Source organism: Vidua chalybeata, chromosome 6, assembly GCF_026979565.1.
Source record: "Vidua chalybeata isolate OUT-0048 chromosome 6, bVidCha1 merged haplotype, whole genome shotgun sequence".
NCBI classification, from domain to species: Eukaryota; Metazoa; Chordata; class Aves; order Passeriformes; family Viduidae; genus Vidua; species Vidua chalybeata.
The window spans coordinates 3,596,403-3,617,480 of NC_071535.1; the positions used below are offsets into that span (position 1 = coordinate 3,596,403).

A 21,078-nucleotide genomic window follows, 5' to 3' on the forward strand; every position below is an offset into this window, starting at 1 on the left:
GGCAATTACAGGAGACAGAGTCCACAGAAGCCAGAATAATTTAAGCAATATCCCCATATGCCCCTTCCCAAAAGAAACACAACTGCAACAAATTGCCCTTTTTTTTTTTTTTCTTTTAGAGCAATTCCCAGCCTATCTTTCCCCCTTCCCAGTGTTATCAAACACTAAGCAGGAACAGCACTGTGTGGAGGTAGAACCAAGATTGTTGTTTTTACGACAAGAGTTACCATAGCAAACATTAACCTAATCAAGTAGCTCAGTGAAAAGGCACAGAGCCCATTTCTTATCTCTAAGGCTTTATCTGTACTTCTAAAGAACACTAATTTTACCACTGAAATCATGTGGCAAGCTCTTAAACAAAACGTGATTTCTTGAAGAGGGCTCATCTTAGATAAACTTCCCCCCCAACCCAACACCTCAATAAAACCGGGGTGTTTTCACTTACAAAAGATTATTCTAATTGAAGCTCATCAGCTGCTACTACAGCTAAAGTGCAAATAAAAGCCCAGCCCATGGCCGTGGAAAGTCTCCAATGTTAGAAAGCAAACAGAAAAGTAAGCCTGTGTTTAAAATAGATTGGAGTGTGGAAATCCACAGTTTGACAGAGAAACTGATAACAGCTAAAAACCAGCTTATCGTGAGGAAGTGCACAAAGTTTTTCAAACTCTTTTCCAGAGAAGCGGGGAGATAGATATAAAACCACTTGTGAGAGACACAGAACAGATACAGAAGATGAAGCCACACCCTCACCGACTCAGAAATAAACTTCTGTGGCAGCAAAACTCAGCCCAGCAAGACCCTGTTCTGAGCTGAGCCGAGTGTTTCCAGCAAGGACAGAGGAGGATTTTGGCCTGGGTTACACTTAAGTCATCTAAGAGCAACCTCTAGTGGTGTTTCCAGACGCGTACCGCACCTTCAGGAGGGAAGGACACAACAGAACTGTTCTGGCTTGCCTCCAGGGGCTTTCCAGAAGGGCCACGGGATAGGCCTGCTCTGCTCCTGCTCCCAGCACCACGCTGAGCAGGACACCTTCTGAAAATAGAGCCTCGGGTTCCAACCAAGTACAGAAAACCCCACTGGTTTTGCTCCAGAATTACCAAGTGTAGTGCCTTTGGCTGAACTCTGGTTAGATAATACACATAATTAAGTTATGAGCATCCAAGACTTTTTGTGTTTTCCTCAAATTCATTTCTAACAAAGTTCCAAACCAACATGCTTCTGTCTGCACAAAACTCCTATCATCTGAGGCAGTAACACAAGCAGGTACCATTTGGTTAAAATCTAACTTGTCCCATGTCAAATTAGATAATTTAATTAGTTACACCCCTCCACCCACAGATTTTCTAGGTATATCCCAGCAGTCAGCACCTGGAATGCCTTCTCTGTGAAAGAAAATCCTGCACCATCACACACAAGAGTTCATCCAGCCACTGGGATCAGAGTGATTTCAGCACGTCTTCTAAACACCAAAATCAACTCATACAGGATTTTGTAAGCCATGTTATAGACAATAATATATGCTGAGCTTAAACATGAAACTACAACACTGCAGGAGCAATTCAGGACACTTAGAGCTGAGGATTCTGATTAAGCCAGTTTGAAGTGCAGTATGGATTCACCTGTTCAACAGGGAAAGAGACACATGGCTTCTATTACAAAATGTTTTTAAGTGCCACCTTAATATACATTCCATTAAAAGTGCATTCATTTATCAAGTGTTTTAACTTGGCAGAAGTTGTCAGGTCTCAGGTGGATTACAGATAATCTGAAAGAAAAGAACATTTCACAAGCTATAGAAAGGCATCAGCATATGTAGCATTCAGAAATGAATAATTTGCTTAATAATCCACAAATGGGTCCAGGAATGCCCTTGGCTCTGCTCCATGCACAGCAAGACAAGCCCAGGTGTTATTCTGGATTGCTTTGGGAGCCGTGTCACGATGGTTTCCTGAAACCTCTTAAAATGGGGTAGATGTTCTCAAATGCCTCATAGATTTCAGAACGATCTTTTGCTCCTAAATGGACATTTAAGGAAAAAACAAACAAACAAACCCATGAATTAACAGAGTGCTGAGAATATCTGAAGGCAGTTTAAACCCAGTAAGATTACAAACCATGAAGAAACCCAGAAGATAGAAATTCTGCCTTTAATAGTAAGGTGCTTTCAATCTGCCACCTCAAAGAACAATTCCTAGCTTGATTAGCTTTAAGACTAGTTTAGCTTAATCTGTGGAACCAAAACAGCAATTTTCTGCTCTTGACAGGTGCAAAATATTTGCTTTGAAGAAGGAAAAAAAAAGCAACTGAGCACCACCATGGTGTTATCTGCTTAAGAATAACAGCTCTGCCTGTTTATGAGGTGAGTGGAAAGGGAAAAACAAGACGTGAAAGGCCTTTATTTCATACTGGGAGTTGTTCCACAGTTTGAGAACTCTCCTTCTCCAGCTCTGAGAAGCAATTTTAATTTAAAGCTTTGTGTTAGGACACCTTTGATTTCAAATCCTTTTCTGTGGTACTGTAAACAAATCTTTAATACCAAGTCTTACACATGAGCTGCATTGCAGTAGGCAGGAGCATTCCCTGCCAGCAACACTACTCATGCTGGTCCAACAAATGTCAGCTAGAAGAAAGCTGGATTTAAATGAACTAAAAGTGGAATTAAGCCCTGCTTAGGTTGAATGTGTAAACTTTTTTCTCATGTCCTCACTTGGAATAATTCATCTGCCTTACCACAACTTTTATTTACAGAAGTAAAGTTACCTTCTTGATTAGGGAAAAAAACTCCCCTCACATCTCAGCAAATTCAGTTTTGTCATTACAGCTGGGCCCAGGACTCACAGCAAAGGACTGAGTGTGCAGCAAAGGCATTACAATTAGTGTACCCCAAAAAATGCAAGCATCAGTGGGAATGGAACTGACCAGGATGATTTTACTGCACCTAAGAAAACTGTGGATATTGGAGGGGGAAGCATTTAAGCTTTGTCCTGAGTGCCCCATCCTTCAGTTGGCTGAGCTCATTCCTGATTTATGTTTGTGAGAATCCCTGGCTAAGGCAGGCACTTCTTTTGCCTTCCCCCCACATCTCAAAGCTGTGTTGTAAATATGAATAGCACATTCAGAGCTTCTGGGAACAAGCATCATTTACCTTTCAGTACATCTGAATAGAAGCATTTTCATGAGTTTCACCAAAAGGATGTGCCAGGAGCTCAGGAATTCACCTTTTTTGAAAAAGTCACCTGGGATCTGAGGTACAGGTATCTGCTGGGCACACTGACTCAGCAAGGCTTTTGCCTCACGATTTTTTTTGCCAAACAGTCTGGAACAAGCTCTTAGATCTCCACCCTTTCCTCTGATAATCCCTACTAAATGTTGTCAGTGAAGTGTTTTAAGAAGTTTGTTTCCTGTCCAAGCAATTTTAAATTGCTTATTGTGAGATTCCTGTTTAAGTGCCTGAGTAGCTGGCTGGCATGTCAGCATCCTGTTGGCATCCTCTGCATTGGCACGTGGCATCAGGCTTTGAATGAAAAAAAAAATACTTAACATGGAAACCTGAGACTATGTGTATGAAACAATGTAAGATTCTAGTGCAACAATACTGATGTTATCTGCAGAAAATACAGATAAAGCTGCAGCAGCCATTAAAAAGATCCCTGAGTGGCTTTATTGTGGCAAGATACTGATTTTTAGTTAATGTTTAATTTAAATGCTCTCTCAGAAAGTGAAGCAGCAGTGGGCTACAGATATAGAGAGGCACCACTTACCAGTCAGTACCACTTTTCCAGACACAAAGATAAGCAGCACTATCCTTGGTTTGACCATCCTGTAAACCAGGCCAGGGAATAGTTCAGGTTCATAGCTGTTCAAAGCAAGCAGGTGAGATTAGTAAAATACAAATGCTGTTTCAGTGTTGTATGAATGAAGTGCTCTTTAATTACAGTAGCAATAGGGTAATTAACCACACTGATTTTATCTAGCTGCCCTGAGAAAGGCAGGTCAGGTTTTGGACCTCTTGAAGAGAAACCTGTTAAACCCAGCTGGAGCTGGTGGGGGAATCTTCATGCTGACTCTTAAAGACTTGTGAACCACTTCTGATTTGTCATAGCCTTGGAACCTTTATTGTAATCTTCAAACAGTCCTCGGGTCATGGAATGGCCTGGCTTGGAAGGGGTCTTAAAAATCACCTCATTCCACCCCCTGCCACGGGCAGGGACACCTTCTACTGTCCCAGGGTGCTCCAAGTCCCCTCCAGCCTGGCCTTGGACACTTCCAGGGATCCAGGGGCAACCACAGCTTCTCTGGGCACCCTGTGCCAGGGCCTCTTCACCCTCACAGTAAATCCTTCCTAGTCTGCAAAGAGCCCCTATGAGGAAGCATCCTGTGCAACTAAGACAAGGTAACAACCAATTTTAATATATATCTAGTTCCTAAATGAAATACAAACTATTAGCTGCAGTGCTAATAAAAGACAACTGAAGTTTGGTTTTGTCAGTGCTGCAATCATCCTTTCCTGATGGCAATATCTAGTTTTGAACAAGCTGATCTCACAGGTACAACATGCCCATCACTCAGCTACAGCTTTACTTTCGATTCTTGGCTAAAGAACATCCAAACAGAACCAAAACAAAATCCTAGAAAAACTCAGTATAACTGCAATTCTGTATTTTGCAAATGCAGTTTGCTTCATGCCTGAAGGTTGGAAACCTCATCCCTGCAGACAGGAGTCTGCTTTGCTGGGAGTTAAGAGGCCACCTTGGTATTAAAATCCACAGTGGAGCTGATGCCTCAGGTTTTAGCTTTTCTATTTTTCACATTCTGTGCTGCTTTAGTGTATGGGTCTAGACTTCATATTAGGGGATGGTGAGCTCTCTGCACAGAGCAGGGAGACAAAACAATTCCTGCTCTAGCTGGGGACCAAGGACAAATGATCCAAATCTCAGGCCCAAGAGCACAAACAACATAGGCTGAAGAGAGAAAAACAAGAAGGATGGGACTGCATGGGCTGGAGCTGTAACTGGATGATGAACTCCAATATGCCAATGGAGCAGAACTTATAAAAGTGTGAGACCCAGTGACCAGTCATCCATTTTGGGTTCACCAGGGTGTAGCCCTGGCTGGGATCTTGTGCTGCCCAAGGTGGATCCATTGAGGCCTCCTAATAAATCCCTACTTTATTCTTTAACTCAGTCTGGTCTCTGTTCTAGGCCAGCCTTCACAAGGCATGAGAGCAGCGGCACGGAGCAGGCTCAAGTGGCTGCAGACCCTGCTGCCAGGTGCACAGGGTTGTACCTGATCTCCTCATACCTGCTGAACTGCTGGTGGGTGAGAACCAAGCCTTCCAGCCGGATGGGGAACCTCACATCACAGCTCCCCACCATATTCTGGATCTTGAAGTCCAAGAACTTGGCAGGGAAGCCGAGCTTCTGCACCACCCGTGCGTATTTCCTGGCTGCCAGCCTTGACTGCTCTTCACTGAAGGGAGAAACCTTTATTGCAATCTCCAAACAGCCCACAAGTCATAGAATCCCAGAATGGCTGGGGCTGGAAGAGACCTTAAAGCCCACCTTGTTCCACCCCCTGCCATGGGCAGAGACACCTTCCACTATTCCAGAGTGCTCCAAGCCCTGTCCAGCCTGGCCTGCAACACTTCCAGGGATGGGGCTTTTCACTGAAGGAAGAGCAAAGGGGAAAAAAATAACATTTATTTGTGCTTTCCTCTGCTCTTGAGGTGGAATTCAGTTTATAGCCACCACACTGTGCTAATCTGCACCCCCAAAAAAGAGATCCTGCGGCTCAAAATAGCAAAGCTCCATCCCCAGAATTGCTGCAGGGAGCTAAAAGGAGTAAGGCACTTGTTCATTCACCTTCCTGTGGTCTGGTTGAACCCACTGGAGAGGTTTCATCACTCAGAGGTTCCCCTTTTGAGAGGTTTCTCAGTTCCTCAAAACAGCTTCTCAGTGCTGAACCAGGCGTTAGATGGCAGGCACCAGTACAGTCACCTACCTGGGGTGGTGGTAGGGGCTGGAGAAGAGGTCTCTTAAGCATGAGTTAATTAATTCTAATTGGCTGTTTTGGGATATAAAAACCAAGGCAGTCTCTGCTGGACTTCAGGGGAAAAAAAACTTCAGAGTACAGAAATAAACTTTTGCTTTCCCCAATTCCCATTTCCTCTAGAGGCAGATGTGTTGACTGGTGAACACAGACACAAGTTATGTCCTAAACACTTTAAAAATCAGTGAGAAATGCAAATAATCCCTTAACAATTTCTGTGAATTTTAGCAGCTTTTCTACTGATGTCTGCTCAACTCAATCTAAATTCAGGGACAGAAGTACACAGTTCAGAAATTGCTAAGGTGCCATCATGAAGAAAGCAAGACTTTCAATATCATTGCTTCACTTTTTCTTGCAATTAGTCCTTTGCTAGATGTTTTAAGCAAGACTTTTCAGGCATTCTCCATCAGAATTTATGCATAGCTGAAAGACCCAGACCTTTAGAGGGAAGGGAAAAACCAGAAAAATACCTTTTTGCTCCTGTGCAGACCATTTTTCCTGAACTGAAGATGAGGGCTGTTGTTCGTGGTTCCCTGATTCTCATAATCACAGCAGCAAACCTCTACAAATTCAAAGGAAAACCTGACAGGAATTTAACTGTATTTGTGTTCAGTCTTGTAGCAATTAACACTTTCAAAGCTTGTCACAACAAATATCTGCTTTTTAAGTGTTTCTTTCCCACCCTGAAGGTATTTCCCACCCACCTAGGAGCAGGAGAGTTAAGACCACGGTCACAGGAGCATTGGGATGCATCAGCACTGGGAAAGGGAAGTGAGGGTAAAGCTTTGAGTCCAAGATTTACCTTTGGGTTATACTCTGCATTTCTGGCATGCAGAGCTATGTTCTTCAAGTCCAGTTTACAAGCCAGGTTTACAGTTGACACAATATTCCTGAGGAATGAGGGAGGAATTGTCTCATTGCAAAATCCAGCCACTGCAGAGCCACCCCCAGCAGTACAGTCACATTCCAATTAATAATTGCCATCAACTGATTTCCTGCCTGTCTCTTCCCCACTCAAACACTAAGCTACTTCTGGCAAAACTTAATTAAGTAATTCAATCCCAAACTGCACTTTGAGATAGAACAAGGTATGAAATTATTAGTCTCTGAATGATAAGTTTGTATGTCTTCCAAAATCTGCATCACTGAAGCCTTTCACAGCTTGGCATTGAACCATTACTGACTATTTAGAGTTACTAGAGCAGCAAAGGTAGGCAGGAGTGGGTTATTTTCTAGAGGTATAAACTATTCCAGAGATGCTCTGTCCTAGACAGGACAGCATCTTTTCATGAGGCCAGAGGTTCTTACACTCAGTTCTGTTTCTCCTTTTGAAAAAGCAGAGTGACATCTTTAAACCCCTGGAGTCTGCTGTCATCCTTCACATTCTCTTGCCTGGAGGAAATTTCCTTTTCAAATAGCTTCATATTTTTATCCAATATCGTCAGTTCATTTTTCTTCACCTCCCCCCTTCAAGAGGAGAAAAAAACTACTTATTAATGTAGTTTTTTGGCTTATTTAATACCAAGCCATGCTTGCTACATTCTCCAAGTGAAAAGTCAGAGCAACACTTTGCAGTTGAAGCCAAACTCTGACTGTGGTGTGTGCTACATAAATAACACATAACTTACTGTAGCTGGGGGACTATTCCAGAACTTTCTGAAGCAGATGTCGCCGGGGTGATCGGAGTCATGGGAGTCAGGGGAGGACACACGCCAGGTGCTTCAGGAGATGGCTGAGCTGCACCTGGATGCGACAAGCTGCTTTCATCCATGAAAACACCACTGTCCTCCTGACTTGGTAGTGACCCATCAAGCTCTTTCTGCGTTTCATGACCATCCTCGGAGAGGTTTTGTTCTTTGTTATCTTGGGTGACATCTGGGAGAAAGCTGAGGTCCACGGAGGAGAAGTCTGTATGGAGCTCCTTGGACTGACTTAACTGGGAAGATGCTTGAATTGGAAGGTCTAAATCGTAAGGGCTCATAGGAGTGAACAGATGAGGACTAGTGGAGAAGTCATCCTTGAATTAAGAAAAAGTGTCATTAAGGGTTTTGTATTAAAACAGTTACTGTAACTGGGAGAGTAAATTAAGATGAACCTTAAATGAGGAAGTCTCAATAATTTTCCCCCAATACATATTTTAGCAAAGACTAGTTTTAAGGTTGAAATTGTGTCCTTTGCTTGTCTGTGAGTGTATAAAAACCCAGATAGCTTATATAATGCATTTTCACCACAGTCCATGGGCACTCCAGAGAATTCCTGGATAGCACAAATTGAGAAATGCAGGTATGACAGTGGCACTTCCCCCTTCACAGCCACTGTCACACCTCAGCCATGCACACAACCACATTGTCACACTCATGAGTTTTTCCAAGGAAGACAGACAGCTTTTTCTGGCTGTCTTTATCTCCCATTCTGTATCTTATTCCATTTCCTCTCCCTGCTAGCAGGAGACAGTGTCGGCTTTGCTTTGTGCAACAGAGGGCAGCAGCTCACAGAACCAGCAGCAATTAATTCCTCAGCTCCTGGAGGCCACCAGCCTGGGTGAAGCTATGGATGAGAAGATGGGACAAAAAAAAGCCTCACCACAGTCAGCAGAACCAGCATCCTGCCCTGCACCAAGCACACAACACACCTGGAATTAAGCTCTTACATACTAATATCCTTCTTTATCAACTATTTATTATTAAAAGCTGTTTAAAAAGCTTCATCATGTCAATGAGGCAAGAGTTCCAGGACAGGATTTATTCCCTCTCCAGTGGTGCATAAGCCTCTTTCTGAAGGTGGTTTCTGCCAACATCCACAGCAGGTGACAGCTTGGACTAAAGAATCCATACAAGTGGTTTTGTGTTTAATCAGGCATTTTTAGGTTCAAGACCCAGAAGGACTTGAAAAGTGCAAGCACAGATCAGAACAGGGAATGGTGCGTGAGACTGAGGCTCTTGAGTTGGCAGCAACTGCCTGACCTCCAGCAGGATTTCCAGATCAATGCTTCCCAGCCCTGAGCTAGTGCTGCTCTCTTCTAGTCAGCTCACTTGGCAAGCCAGCCATGCACATGGGGAGATCTCTGCTCCCACTTTGCAGTATATTTGCCTGCAGACACTTGGAAAACTCTGACAAAGTGACAAATCCTCCCAGAGAACCCTCACTAGCCTGAATACAGATGTAATCAGGAAAGCATTGCCAACAGCCATGTTTAAAACTGCTTCTAAAACTGATTTCTAAATACAAAGCCCAGCAGAAGATCTGGTGTTGTTGAATAAATCTAGTAGTACTCCTTTACCCTCTAGAAAAAAGGGTCAAATATGTAATTAACAGTTACAAATAAAATATTATGGAATCACAAAAATACATGTATTTTAAATAGATATTTTTCAAGTCAGCAGCAAGGGAAGGAAGTCACAGTCTCTGCAAGAATTTCATTGAACTAAGGATTAGCTGTACAGGAGCTCATTAGGAAGGTTTTGTATAAAGTGCAATGTAGAGAAAATGATACAAAAAGCTCCCTGTGAGACTACTCACATCATACTAATGGGCATCAAGGAATGAACATAACAGTAAAAAAAACACCCACAAACAACCAACCAAAGCCAGTTTGTGACATATCTTAAAGAAGCTGGTGGAGAAACGAGTGGTACAGGCAGCTGGAACTGTCACACAGCTGTGAAGTTCTCAAAAAGTAGAGTGAATTGCATAGAGCAGGTAGAAACAGAAAGCAAATTTTCCTTTCTGATCAGGTTTGCACCCAAGAGGTCTGAGGAAAGCGCTGATAGGGTTAAGTGCTGGGGAATATTTCCTTCTTGTCAGACAGACGCTCAGAGGCTGCAAAAGGGCACAAGACCATGTTTGCATTGGGCTGGCTGCCAAGGGTTATTGCTATAGACTTTGGGTTAATTAACTTCACCAAGGCCACACCAACTGCATAGCTTTGGACATCTCCCAGCAGCTCCAGGGAGGAGATTTCACTCACAGATCCTGTCTGAGATCCCTTGGTTTGGGGCAGCTCGAGGGGAAACAGCCTTTTTCACTTCCACTGCAGAAATCCCTGCAACTCAGGTAGACACAAATCAAATCCAGCTGCCTTAAGCAACAGACTTGGATTTTTTTTTTCCTCCCTGCAGTGATATCCCACATCTGCTATTATCAAGGGTACCAGCAAATATGAAATATAAAAAGCTCACTAGCATTTGTAAAAGCTGTACTATACATTTCCACATTAGATACTTTGTGAGGGCATATTCAGAGGGCTTTACCCACTGCCACAGGATGGTCTCTGGGTTTAAATAGCTCGTGCTAAGCCCGTTTTCTGAGCTGAAAAGTAGTTTACAACAGGACATAAAGTTTTGTTCCCTGAGTAATGATGATGCTCAGCTATGGAGTCCAGCCCTCCCCTGGCTGTTCCTACAACCACCTGAGAGCAGGATGACCATTCCAAATACCGAAATAACTAATTTTTGCAGACATTTACTAACCAGAACAAGGAGACGTGAGCCTCCTGCCCTCTCAATGCCCTCCCACAGCAGCACCCGGGCTGACCCTCGCAAGCAGCGTCCCACCGCAAGAGTTTAAACGCGGCCACATCATCCCTCTTAACAGGGAGTAAGAGCGACCTCCCGCTCCAGAGAGCGCCTCCATCTCCCGGCAGGTCCAGGAGAGCAGGAACCCCCCAGGACAGGGAGGAATCTCCCGGGACAGGGGAATTTCAGGCTCAGCCCAGCAGGAATGCGGTGATGACGCAGTTCAGGCACGGCTGCAAACTTCATCCCGGCGCAGCGTTGGTGGTATAGTGGTGAGCATAGCTGCCTTCCAAGCAGTTGACCCGGGTTCGATTCCCGGCCAACGCAGCTTCTTTTTGTTTAGCTTTATTTGCTTTTTTTTCCCCCCTCCTTGATTTTTTTCCTTTCTCCCTTACCTGCCCGCTGCAGCTCTCCAGGTACCGCTCCAGCGGCGATTCACCCTCCATGGACACAACCACCGACACAAAGCCCCCACCCCTGCTCCGGTCCTGCTTTTAACCCCCGGGGACAGCACCACGTGTGGCTTGTCAGGGAGCAGAGCCCATCACAGCTGGGAGCTTTACCCTCATCAAGCAGCCTTGGAGCCTCTGGCCTGCCTGCTCAGCTGTCTGAGAGGTTTGCCCCATCCTGGAGGATTAGAGAAATCGGGGTGCTCTTCTCGTGTGCTTTCCAGAAGCCTAAAAACACAACCTGTGCCCGAGCTCCTCTGAGCCTGCTTTCCTCTGCAGGGTTGAAGAGAAATGGAGTTGGACCCTGTAGTTAGTAGTACTAAATGTAGTTTAGACCTTGCACAGATGATGCTTTTTAGCAAGTGTCATGTGCCCCTTAATTTCTCCCACCTGCCTCATCGAGTGCAATGAGGCACATCTGGTCCTTCCAGAGGAGCCCTCCCGCAGCCAGAAGTGTAAACTTCAAACTGAAGGTGTTGTGATGAATTGGTTCATTCTCAGTCGGGTTAACACTGCTATGGGGGGGCAGGGGGAAGCCTTTACTCTTTACATTCACTGTCCTCCCCATGCAGGCATTTCCCCTCTGGAGCGTACTTCTGCCCTCTGTAAGTGATGATTTAGGGCCATTCACTTTTCCCATGTCCCAGTGTGTTCCCAGGAAGGAGCTCATGGCTGATGGATGCTGTGGGAGTCTCACACTGCTGACACAGTTTGGCTTGGGTGCCATTTGAGTTGCTGCCAGCAGTTGCTGTCTGACTTGTTCCTTCTGTCCTGTCTGTTCCTGTGTGGGGATGGATGGATGGATGGATGGATGGATGGATGGATGGATGGATGGATGGATGGATGGATGGATGGATGGATTTCTGTGGAGGCACATTGGGAACACATCCCTGTGCCTGCCTGGGCTGGTGGATGTTGTGATCACTGTGCCTCTTGCTCTGCCAGACAGGACTTTGCTGTGAGATTTGCTTACAAACAGCAAGCTGAGCTGAAGAAACCCTTTGGAAGATGTCAAAGCACAGACATGCAGCAGGTCCTTGGGAGGTGCTGCCAGGCTCTTCTCACTGCCCCAGAGGTGCAAAGGCTTAAATTAATGCCCTTTATCCAAGGAACAGAGCATGGCTGATGAACATCCTTCCCTCCTCAGCCAGCCTGCTGGGCTTGTTTGTGGTATTTCTGGCACTCACAAATGAATAATAAAAGGTGCCAAATCCTCCCAGCCCCAGAAAAATCCAGCCTCAAGCAGGTTGGTTTACATCACACAGCCTGTCCTGGAGGCAAATCAGGCAGCAAAGCAAGGAGAGGACTCAGAGAGGTTGTACTTTGAATTAGGGAGGCTGGTGGAGCTAGCTCGGGTCAGCTCAGCATGGTTAAATCCAAAATGTCCCATTTAGGGCTGGCAGGTGATTGGGGTGCTTGCAGACAGCTCCATGGTCTCAGCTGCCTTTGTGGGCACAACAGGATGGGGCACTGAGGGCTGTGCTGGGGGGCTCTGTTCCCACCAGCAGTGCCAGCTCAGCCCTCACAGCTGCCCTGTGGGCTTGCCCTGCCCACAGAAATCATCAAACTGAGCACAGGGATTGTGCTGAGTGTTGCCCTTGCAGTGACATCTCAGGGGGCCAGGAGGTTGGTGCTCCCCCAGTGCGTGGCACTATTGTTGTGCTTGATTTGGGAAGCTGGAGGTGCTCCTGGGGCTCCCCTGGCATGGCCCTGCCTGTAGCATTGCAGCTGTAGTGCTGTGAATTTCCTCAGCTAATCAATCCTTCATTGCAGAACCCCCTGGAGAGGAGATATGTTCATCCTGAAGCCCTGGGAATTGATTTGTCTGCATTTTGTGAACCTGAGATACAGAAGGTCAGATTATGGTGTTCAAGTGAGTGACGCTACATCAGAGAAGAACATAAAATACAAATCTCTTGGTACTGGTGTTGTTTTTTGCCTCGACTAAGGATAAATGGCAGGGGCACAAGGAAGTGTTGAGATTTTGGGTGAGTCATGGAGTTTGGTGTCTCAGGTGAAATAGGTGAAAGATTGTTTACCCATTTGAAGAAGGGAAGGTGTTTAGAAAGCTGAGAGAGCCTCTGAGGATCCAAGAGTCACACTGTGTGTGCAATTCAAGCTTTCAGGGTTGCTTTGCTGTAGGGAAGGGTCTTCTGGGCACTGCCCAAAGGAGGGCAGGTATGGCTGTGCCTCAGGAGGGCTCTGTGCTCGCTGCCTCCTCTTCCAAGCTGGGCGACTGCAGTGGGGGAGGCTCCAAGAGGGGGGTGTGCAGTGCTGGGCAGCCCCAGGGAGTGAAGGCCCAGGTGGTGGGAGGTCCAGAGAGCAGTATTGCAGTGAGCTGAATCCCTGGGCTACTCCCTTCAGCCTCCCAGCTCCTGCATCTCTCCTTCTTAGTCAGCAGAGGCATCATTCCCTCTCTGCTCCTTCCTTCTTCAGCAGGAGACTGACCCCTGCCATGGGTTGGACAGATGTTAATGCAAAATGTACCACTTAGAACTCATGAGACCTACCTGCCTAATTTCTGATCATCCAAGTCAAATAATGTTAGAAAAGGCAGCTATTTTTCCCATGCCAATTTTAAAAAATATTATTTCTCTCTCAAACTGCCTGGGGTTCCACCCACCCCCTTCTCTTCTTTTCCTCCCGTTCTCTTTCCCCCCACCTTTTAAATTCCTTTGGGAGGCAGCAGCCATCGAGATCCCGGCCCGAGTGAGTCATGGCAGGACTGCTCAGAGCAGGGAAGGAGCCGCTGGAGGAGCCCTTCCCCAGTTCGGTGACCGGCTGATGAGTCACTGCAGTGCAGAGTTACTGTCATGATGAATTGTCATGAGCCTTAATTAGCAAATTGGTTAATTTTACTTAGAAAGTTGATGATTAGCTCAACAGTAAGTGCTTTGTGTGTCCTTTGTAAGAGTCATTCAGTATCACTCTTCCTTGGATAACTAATTGGGGAAGGCTGTTCCACAGAGCTCCTGCTAGCACATCTCGAGCAGCCTCTTAAACATTGTTGTAGCAGGTCCTGCTGCATCACCTGGGTGCTGAAATCTCGTTAGGGGATGGGACTAATCACAGGAGACTTCCAAAAGCCTGGAAGGGACAAGGAGAAAATCATTAAGGAACCTCTCTACCTGTTTAATTCATCAGTGCTCTGCACAGCTGCATTCTATTCTAGCATGCCCTAAATGCCTTGCTGCTTGCTTTGAAGTTGGTTAATCTGGTTTGGCTTTATCTTATCTTTTTTAGGAGCCAGTTTCAGAATAAAAAGCTTGTGACTGACAGTGTTCTGCTTTCTGCTCTCCTGAGCTTTATGCTAAACCTTTATGGCTGTAATTGTCTCAGAAGAGTGGAGCTTGCCTCAGGTGTAGCTTCCATCTCCTGGTGCCCTCGCTGCCTGCAGAGTTAAAGCTCTGCCTTTGGAGCACGTAGAAGAGCAACTGAGAGCTGACCATGTTCCAAGGAAAAAAAATCAATATATTATGCACAAGATGTCTCCAAATTTAGCACTTTGTAATTAGTCCAGGAGCCAGCACTCCTCTGTCAACAGCAGGATCCAAATCTTGTTGTGGAGGTTGTTCCTTCTGTGTGGTTTAGCCTTGTTTTGGCCCCTGTGCCTTGGTTCCCATCATGGCAGGGATGTAAAATAGAGTGAGGTGCTGAGGGGGAACTTGGAGAGGGTCAGGGAGGGGAGCAGGTGAGCTGCAGTCAAGTCAGTGGGAGCAAAGGATCTGCATGGAGCTGGAAAAGCTCTTGAGAAATGCCTGCAGCCCAAAAGGCAACTCAGAGAGAGAGGCTGGGAGTACCTTTGGTCAGACAAGTGTGACCATCACCCTCATACTTACCTGTCCCATAATTCTCCATTCCAGACCTCATCAATGCCTGGCAGTATCAGCAGATACTGGATTTCTTGCTGGAGAAGGAAAGAAGTTGCCATGACTACTCACCAAGTAATAGTGAGTAATTTGACTTTTAATTGTGTATTATTTAACACCATCATCAGGTTGTGCTGGTGCAAACATGAACAGAATCAGGTCCATTAGAGTTGATATCTGAGTCTAACTTTACCTATGTAAATCAGGAGTAACTCTCTGGCAGAAGTGAGGTTACAATGGCTGGGAGTTGAGCCAGAATCCAGTGTAATTTCCCAGGTTTGCTGGGTGATGGGAAGGGCTGTAACTTCCCATTTACCCCCTAGTGCTGTGTGCCCCTCCCTGGATCAGATGATGCAGCCCAAATCACACAATGCTAAGGCTGCCTCTTTGCCCTGCTTCAACTGGGGCTCTCTTATTCCCTGAGAAGGGCAGTAATGGGGGAATTTGATACTTTTTGCAAACATTAGGGGACTCTGAACTTTTGTGTGCTGTGCCTGCCATGCTCACTGGTGGAGACCAGGGTGTGTTGGCTTTTGGATCAGGGAAGAAAATCACTTCTGTCAGATGGGAAAGGGGTGAACTGGCAAGAAAAGAGCCATTTTTTTCCCACTGTCTTCTACAGCTCTATTATGTGCACTGGAGACACTAACTGCCCCCATGTCAGAGAATTGCTGAGAACCAGACCCAGAGAGGATTGCCAAATTTTCCACTGAATGCCAGAGGAAGAAGCACTGTAAGTAGAAGTCATCTGTCTCAACTGAAAGGCTGAATGGTGACTTGAAAGCTGTACAGTTAACTTCATTTAATTTTCCTATCTGTGTTAGGCAACAAACTGATTAAAGGAAGGCATTCTGTGTGTTTGCATAGAAATCCACTCATCCTGGCCCAGCCTCATGTGGGGCAGGGCACAGGATGTCTATTTTTATTTTTCATTCTGTGTTGTATTTAAAATGTGGCCAGAAAAGGGGGGAATGGGATGAGGAGGGTTTTAAACATTGGCTGCCACCTTAATTGCAGCCTAGCAATGAATGGCTGCAGGCTTTCTTGGACAGCTCCTCCGTGAATGTCACACACAAATCCATCTGACACCTGGGGTCAGAGGTATTCTTCTGTGCTTTTTGTTAAGTCATCTTCCCCACTTTTGTGCCAAAGGGTCTGGCTAAATTGAATTGCATTTAAATGAGGTGAGTGTGTGATGGATCATCCGGGTGCTGTTGTTTCCCTCCAAGTTTTGTGACAGATCTCTCTAATGCAAACACCGTGTCCCATACCTTGAACACACTGCTGCAATTAAATACTGATCCTTTAAGCCTTATCTGGAAAAACAGTATAGTAATAGCAGTCCCGTGTGTTTGCACAGAAAAGGAGAGGTGTGCACGCAGCAGATGCTGGCAGAGCTCTGGTAATTCAGTTTGCAGGGGTCACAGTCACATTGGAGACACCAGCAGTGACATTAGCACGTCCAGACCTTCAGTGCAAGCTCTCCAGGAATTAGAGCATGTACTGTGATGCCTTCACTGCTGTGTCAGCTGAGCTGTGACACCACCACAGTTTTTATCAGCTTATTGTACAACTAAATGCAAATACAATGACTCAAGGAAGGGTGCTGACCAATCACTGAATTCCTCCTAAAACTGAGTTTTGGCTGAGTGATCAGCAAGATATAATGACTGACACTGGAATGAGTCTGCAGGGCACACAGCTCTGTGATTAGTCAGTTCTCATTACCTCTTCCTCCAATTAACGTCAGCAAATCAGTGCTCCTGAATCAACGAGGACCTCAGGAGAAACTGAGCTTTCCCAAAACGCTGCCAGATGTCAGCAGAAGTTCCAATCCCCTCACCTTGATGGTTCTGTACTTTTAACACACATAATTAACTGTTAGCACCGTCCTGTTTCTGTCACTCCACCCTTCACCCGTGCTCTGCTGATAAATGCTGTTAGTTTAGCTGTGATGGAGGAGTCTGTGCCCATCTCTGCTGCCTCATGCTCCTGCACTTCATCTCATCTTCATTTCCATGCTCATCCCAGCCAAGCAGGAGCCCAGCCTGAGATCCCTTTTGTTGCAGCTTCATCACTCCATTTGGCTCTTCCTCCCTCCTCCTTGCTGTCTTTGCAGTTTCCCTCCAACAGCATTTGGCTTTTGTGGTCAGTCTCTGGAAGTGGAATATGAGTTAATTTTCCCCATACTTTCCAAGATACTATAGGGAATATTTTTATATATTTTTAGTATCTGCAGGCTGTGGAGGAAGCTCACTTGTTCCAGTGCCCTTCATTACAAAGGTGTTATTTTTTTTTTCCTCTTTTTTTTTTTTTTTTTTTCCTTGTGACTTGTCAGGAATAGTTAAATGCTGTGATTGCTTTGGCCTCCCTTCAATGGGCATTTACCCAACTTATAAATACAAGAGTAGCTCCCCTGAAATCTGTTTCCACTCAGGTAGAGTTGTGAAGGTTTGCTCAGTGATGCTCTGAGGAAAATGAAGAACCCAGATGGGCTTAAGGTTGGGAGTTGGTTGTTCTCTAAAACCCAAACAGTGTTGCTCAGATCAACTAAGATTTGCTTATTAACATTAAAAATATTAATCCCCAGGTATTTTCACAGTTCCCTTTGCTCCCAAATTAGCATGGGCAGTGCTGCTGTCCAAAATAAATGAAGTGTGTGAAGACAGTTAGTTTAAAGGCATTGAGGAATTTCAGACCTTTTACATCTCACTCTGCTTTCACCTAATTTGTTAATGGGTATGTTTTTCCCTTGTGGGAAAATAAAGCTTTTCTCTCTGACATTTTATAAAGGACCTACTAAACTTTCTTTTGTCCCTTTGGGTAAAATCAGTTGAATTGGCTTTTCTGGTGCCTTTCTGCTTTCCCTAGAGAATCTGAGTTTGTTCTTAACCCTTTCTGCTCCCCAGGCCTTATGAACGGTATGACAGAAACCCTTAGATACCTTAGAAGTCTAGGCACAATGTGGGCAGCTGTAGGTTCACTAGGGAAAGGCTTATTACTATGTAAAAAAAAATTAGATGTATAGGTGAAGAGAAGAATATTTGCTCATTTTAGGTGTGAGCTAAAACAGAAGCTTGCAGAGGGATGCACAGTGAGTTTGCAACATTGCTGGGGATTTCTGGATCTCCTGGGGCACTAGAGAACAGGATGTGTCCTCAGACCTAAGGGTTTGTGAACATTTCCAAGTCTCCAGCCACCCTTGGGGCACAGGTGTGTGTCACCACCAGGGATGGCAAACTGGGGACCTTGGTGTGACACTCAGTGCTCCAGGCAGGCAGACGCATCCCTTGTGGAACCTCAGACAAAATACTGCCATATTAACCTACTCTGTGGTGGCAAGAGCAGCTGTGCTCTTTGATTTATCCAGGCAGGCTTGCAGGGTGTTTGCTGCACGTTTCCTTAGAAGTTTGTCACAGCCTGACACACGCTGTTGCCGTGATGCCTCGCAGAGCTCAATCAATGTCCTTCCCTGGCTGCAGAGGAAAACGTGCTGAGCCAGCCCTGCAGGCTGCTCCAGCCTGGGATACCTGATCCTCAGGCTGAAAGAGCCCTTGGAGCACCAGGTCTGCCTGACTCTCCATTTCTTTCTTTCCTCCCCATCTCTCACTTCATATTCTGTTTGCTGTCCATCCTGTGGTGTTTCAGGTGCTGAGGAGGGACACGTGTTGGTGTTGCAAAGGTTTGTCTTTGCAAAGGAAAACATCTTCATTGCACAGGTATTGATGAAGAAGAGTATTAATTTAAAACCTGCACTAGATTAATGTAGAACAGCATAAATAGCAATGTGAATGATGAATGGGAGAAAAGGATTTGGACTGTCACTGTTCTACCACACAGGGAGTGTTTTACAGGAGACAAGGTGTTTTCTGTGACATTTCTGCATTTGCTTTACTTAACAATAACCATTAACCGTCCACTCTCAAAAAAATCTTCTTCTGCTAAGATGCCACCAAGAAAGAAGAAGAAAATTTGGAACTTGCTTTGAAATAGCACTCATGGGAATTCAAAGCATGGTTATTCTTGTGCTGCTTGGAAAGCTGCTTTTCTGTCCAGCTTCCCTGTGATCCTTTTAGCTCTATCTGATACCAAAGGCTTGAGATGTCCAGATTAGAAATTAAATTCCACCTCTGTGGCCCAGACCTGATGACCTGCTGCAGTCACAGCAAATAGGTTTTCCTTTATAGTGAGTGCTTCCAGCTAAAGCTGTTGCTTTTTGGTCAAAAACTTTTTTGGAAAAAAAAAAAGATAATTAAAACCATGTGATGCAGGTGTAGGAATAATAATTGACTTGAAATTGAGTAGGGATTATTCAGAGTGATGGCAAGCCCTGATCTTGCAGGGATTTAGGTGCTTGTTTTGTTCTGCTGGCATGTGTGAGTACACAGGATGGTCCTGTCCTGGGGGATTTAGGGGAGGCTGTGGCATGGCCAGGAGCAGTTGGGACAGCTGGGTGGGATGCACCACTTGCAGCATCAGGCAGCAATTCCTGCTGCTAAATTGGGTGTAAACCACAGCATTTCAGGGGTGGACAGGTCTGGTTTGGGTGTCTGGTACAGGAACAGCAGCCTGGGGAGGGCAGGAGAGGGATTTTCCCATTGCAATTTCTGTTTTACTTTGCAAATGTAAAAACTGGGAGTGACTGGTGTCAGGTCTGTGCTGGGAGGTGGGGACTGAAGAGCCTCAAGGGAAACTGGCAGAAATCATGATTTAAGTGTGATCACTCTGATGATGTCAGTCCCTGGGATGGGCACTCAGCTGTCTGTGTGTCTCTAATTGTGCTGCTCATATTTCAAATGTGGTAAAATTGAACAGTACAGTTTTAAAACCAATTTTGGGCTTTTCAGTGCTCTGTTACAATGATGAAATCCAGAAATGGAAGGTGACTGTAGTTTATAAATAAATATTTTTTCCAGTGAACTCTGAAACAGTTTTGAACAATTCACTTAATTAGCTGGATTTCCAGCAGTACAAAATGTGACCATCTCAATTTAATTAACAGATATCTACATTTTGTTAGTGTGGGGATTATGTGGAGACTGGTAGAAGCCAAATGGATTTTCATCCTGCTCACATACAATATCATGGTTTAGACTGTTTTTTTTTTATTATGAGCTTTTACTCTTTTTGCAAGAATTTCCAGTGTCATTTCTGCTGACAGTATTTGCTTAGGACAGATTTATTTTTATTCCCTTACAGATGAATTGGATCAAACATCTTTTTCCATATAGCTCAATTTTCCACAATGGAGTTACTCCTAGTTGACTACTCTGAGGAGAAAATTGTAGTCATTTTTGTGACTAGCAGCAGTTGAAATGTTTTTTGGCATGTATGCATATAATCTATTAATTTGCACTTCCTGTCAATTGCAGGGATTCATGATTATAAATAGTATAAAAATTTTTAATGCAAATAAAGAGAGAGAAAATCCAGCATTTGGTCTTTTTTTTTTTCCTAGCTGGAGTCAGTGAGGTATTGAAACATGCAGGGTGTTTGTTTCAGGCTTTGATAAGGATCTCTCACATTCTTATATAAAATGCTAAATTAACAATAATCAGCCCCCATGACTTACAGCCCTGCTCAATGCATAGCTTGCCTTTCTCTTGGGCTTCCTCTGAACCCACAGATCTGAGGGCTTTTTCCCTGTGATCTGAGAAAGCAAAATTCCTGACAAAAACTAATGACTTGGGGCTCCTGCGGAATTTTAAAACCTTTTCTTTTCCCCCATGAGTGGCTGCCTAATGTGAGTGGGATTTCAGTGGCTTTTAAAAATTTGCATTATTTCCTCCCTGCAGTCGGGACATTCAGCACTGGCTGCTTGGCACAGTGATGGCTCTCTGGTGAGGTTTTCCACCAGGTTTCCCAATCCACACAACTGAGATAATTTATTGCCTTACATTTTGGGTAATGGTATCTGACGTGGGATTTTAAAGCATTTTCAGGTCCTTTCTGCTGTGCTGTTGTGGCAAATCTGTAAGATGTGAAGGACCAGAGACATCTGAGCTGGTAGGAAGTGGAATATTTTCAGCTGAAATCCTTCAGAGCAAGCAGTGACCACCCAGCAAGGAAATCTGAGTCCTGGAAGGAGGAAGAGGAGAAAGTTCTGAATCATAGAATAGAGAATATCCTGAGTTGGAAGGGACACACAAAGATCGTGAGTCTGACTGCTGGCCCTGCACAGACACCCCAACAATCCCA

At 45.0% G+C, this 21,078-nt stretch overlaps 1 protein-coding gene, 1 long non-coding RNA gene and 1 other non-coding gene across 3 annotated transcripts; 2 read left to right on the top strand and 1 right to left on the bottom strand.

The window, feature by feature from the left end:
- Positions 1 to 1,923: 1,923 nt before the first annotated feature.
- Positions 1,924 to 11,119, bottom strand: TBPL2 (TATA-box binding protein like 2). The gene is made up of 7 exons (XM_053946855.1): positions 10,958 to 11,119; positions 7,677 to 8,065; positions 6,851 to 6,938; positions 6,519 to 6,610; positions 5,302 to 5,469; positions 3,762 to 3,856; positions 1,924 to 2,015 (listed from the first exon to the last, which is right to left on the bottom strand). The coding sequence occupies exons 1-7, from the start codon at positions 11,006 to 11,008 to the stop codon at positions 1,936 to 1,938; spliced, it is 963 nt and encodes a 320-aa protein (XP_053802830.1). The 5' UTR covers positions 11,009 to 11,119; the 3' UTR covers positions 1,924 to 1,935.
- TRNAG-UCC (transfer RNA glycine (anticodon UCC)) lies at positions 10,818 to 10,889 on the top strand. Its single transcript has one exon. It is a non-coding gene; the product is annotated as a tRNA-Gly (tRNA).
- A 1,686-nt stretch (positions 11,120 to 12,805) lies between the features above and the next one.
- On the top strand, positions 12,806 to 20,312 carry LOC128789898 (uncharacterized). The gene is made up of 5 exons (XR_008431570.1): positions 12,806 to 12,865; positions 14,875 to 14,961; positions 15,503 to 15,613; positions 18,529 to 18,599; positions 20,080 to 20,312. It is a non-coding gene; the product is annotated as an uncharacterized LOC128789898 (long non-coding RNA).
- The last annotated feature ends 766 nt before the right edge of the window (positions 20,313 to 21,078 follow it).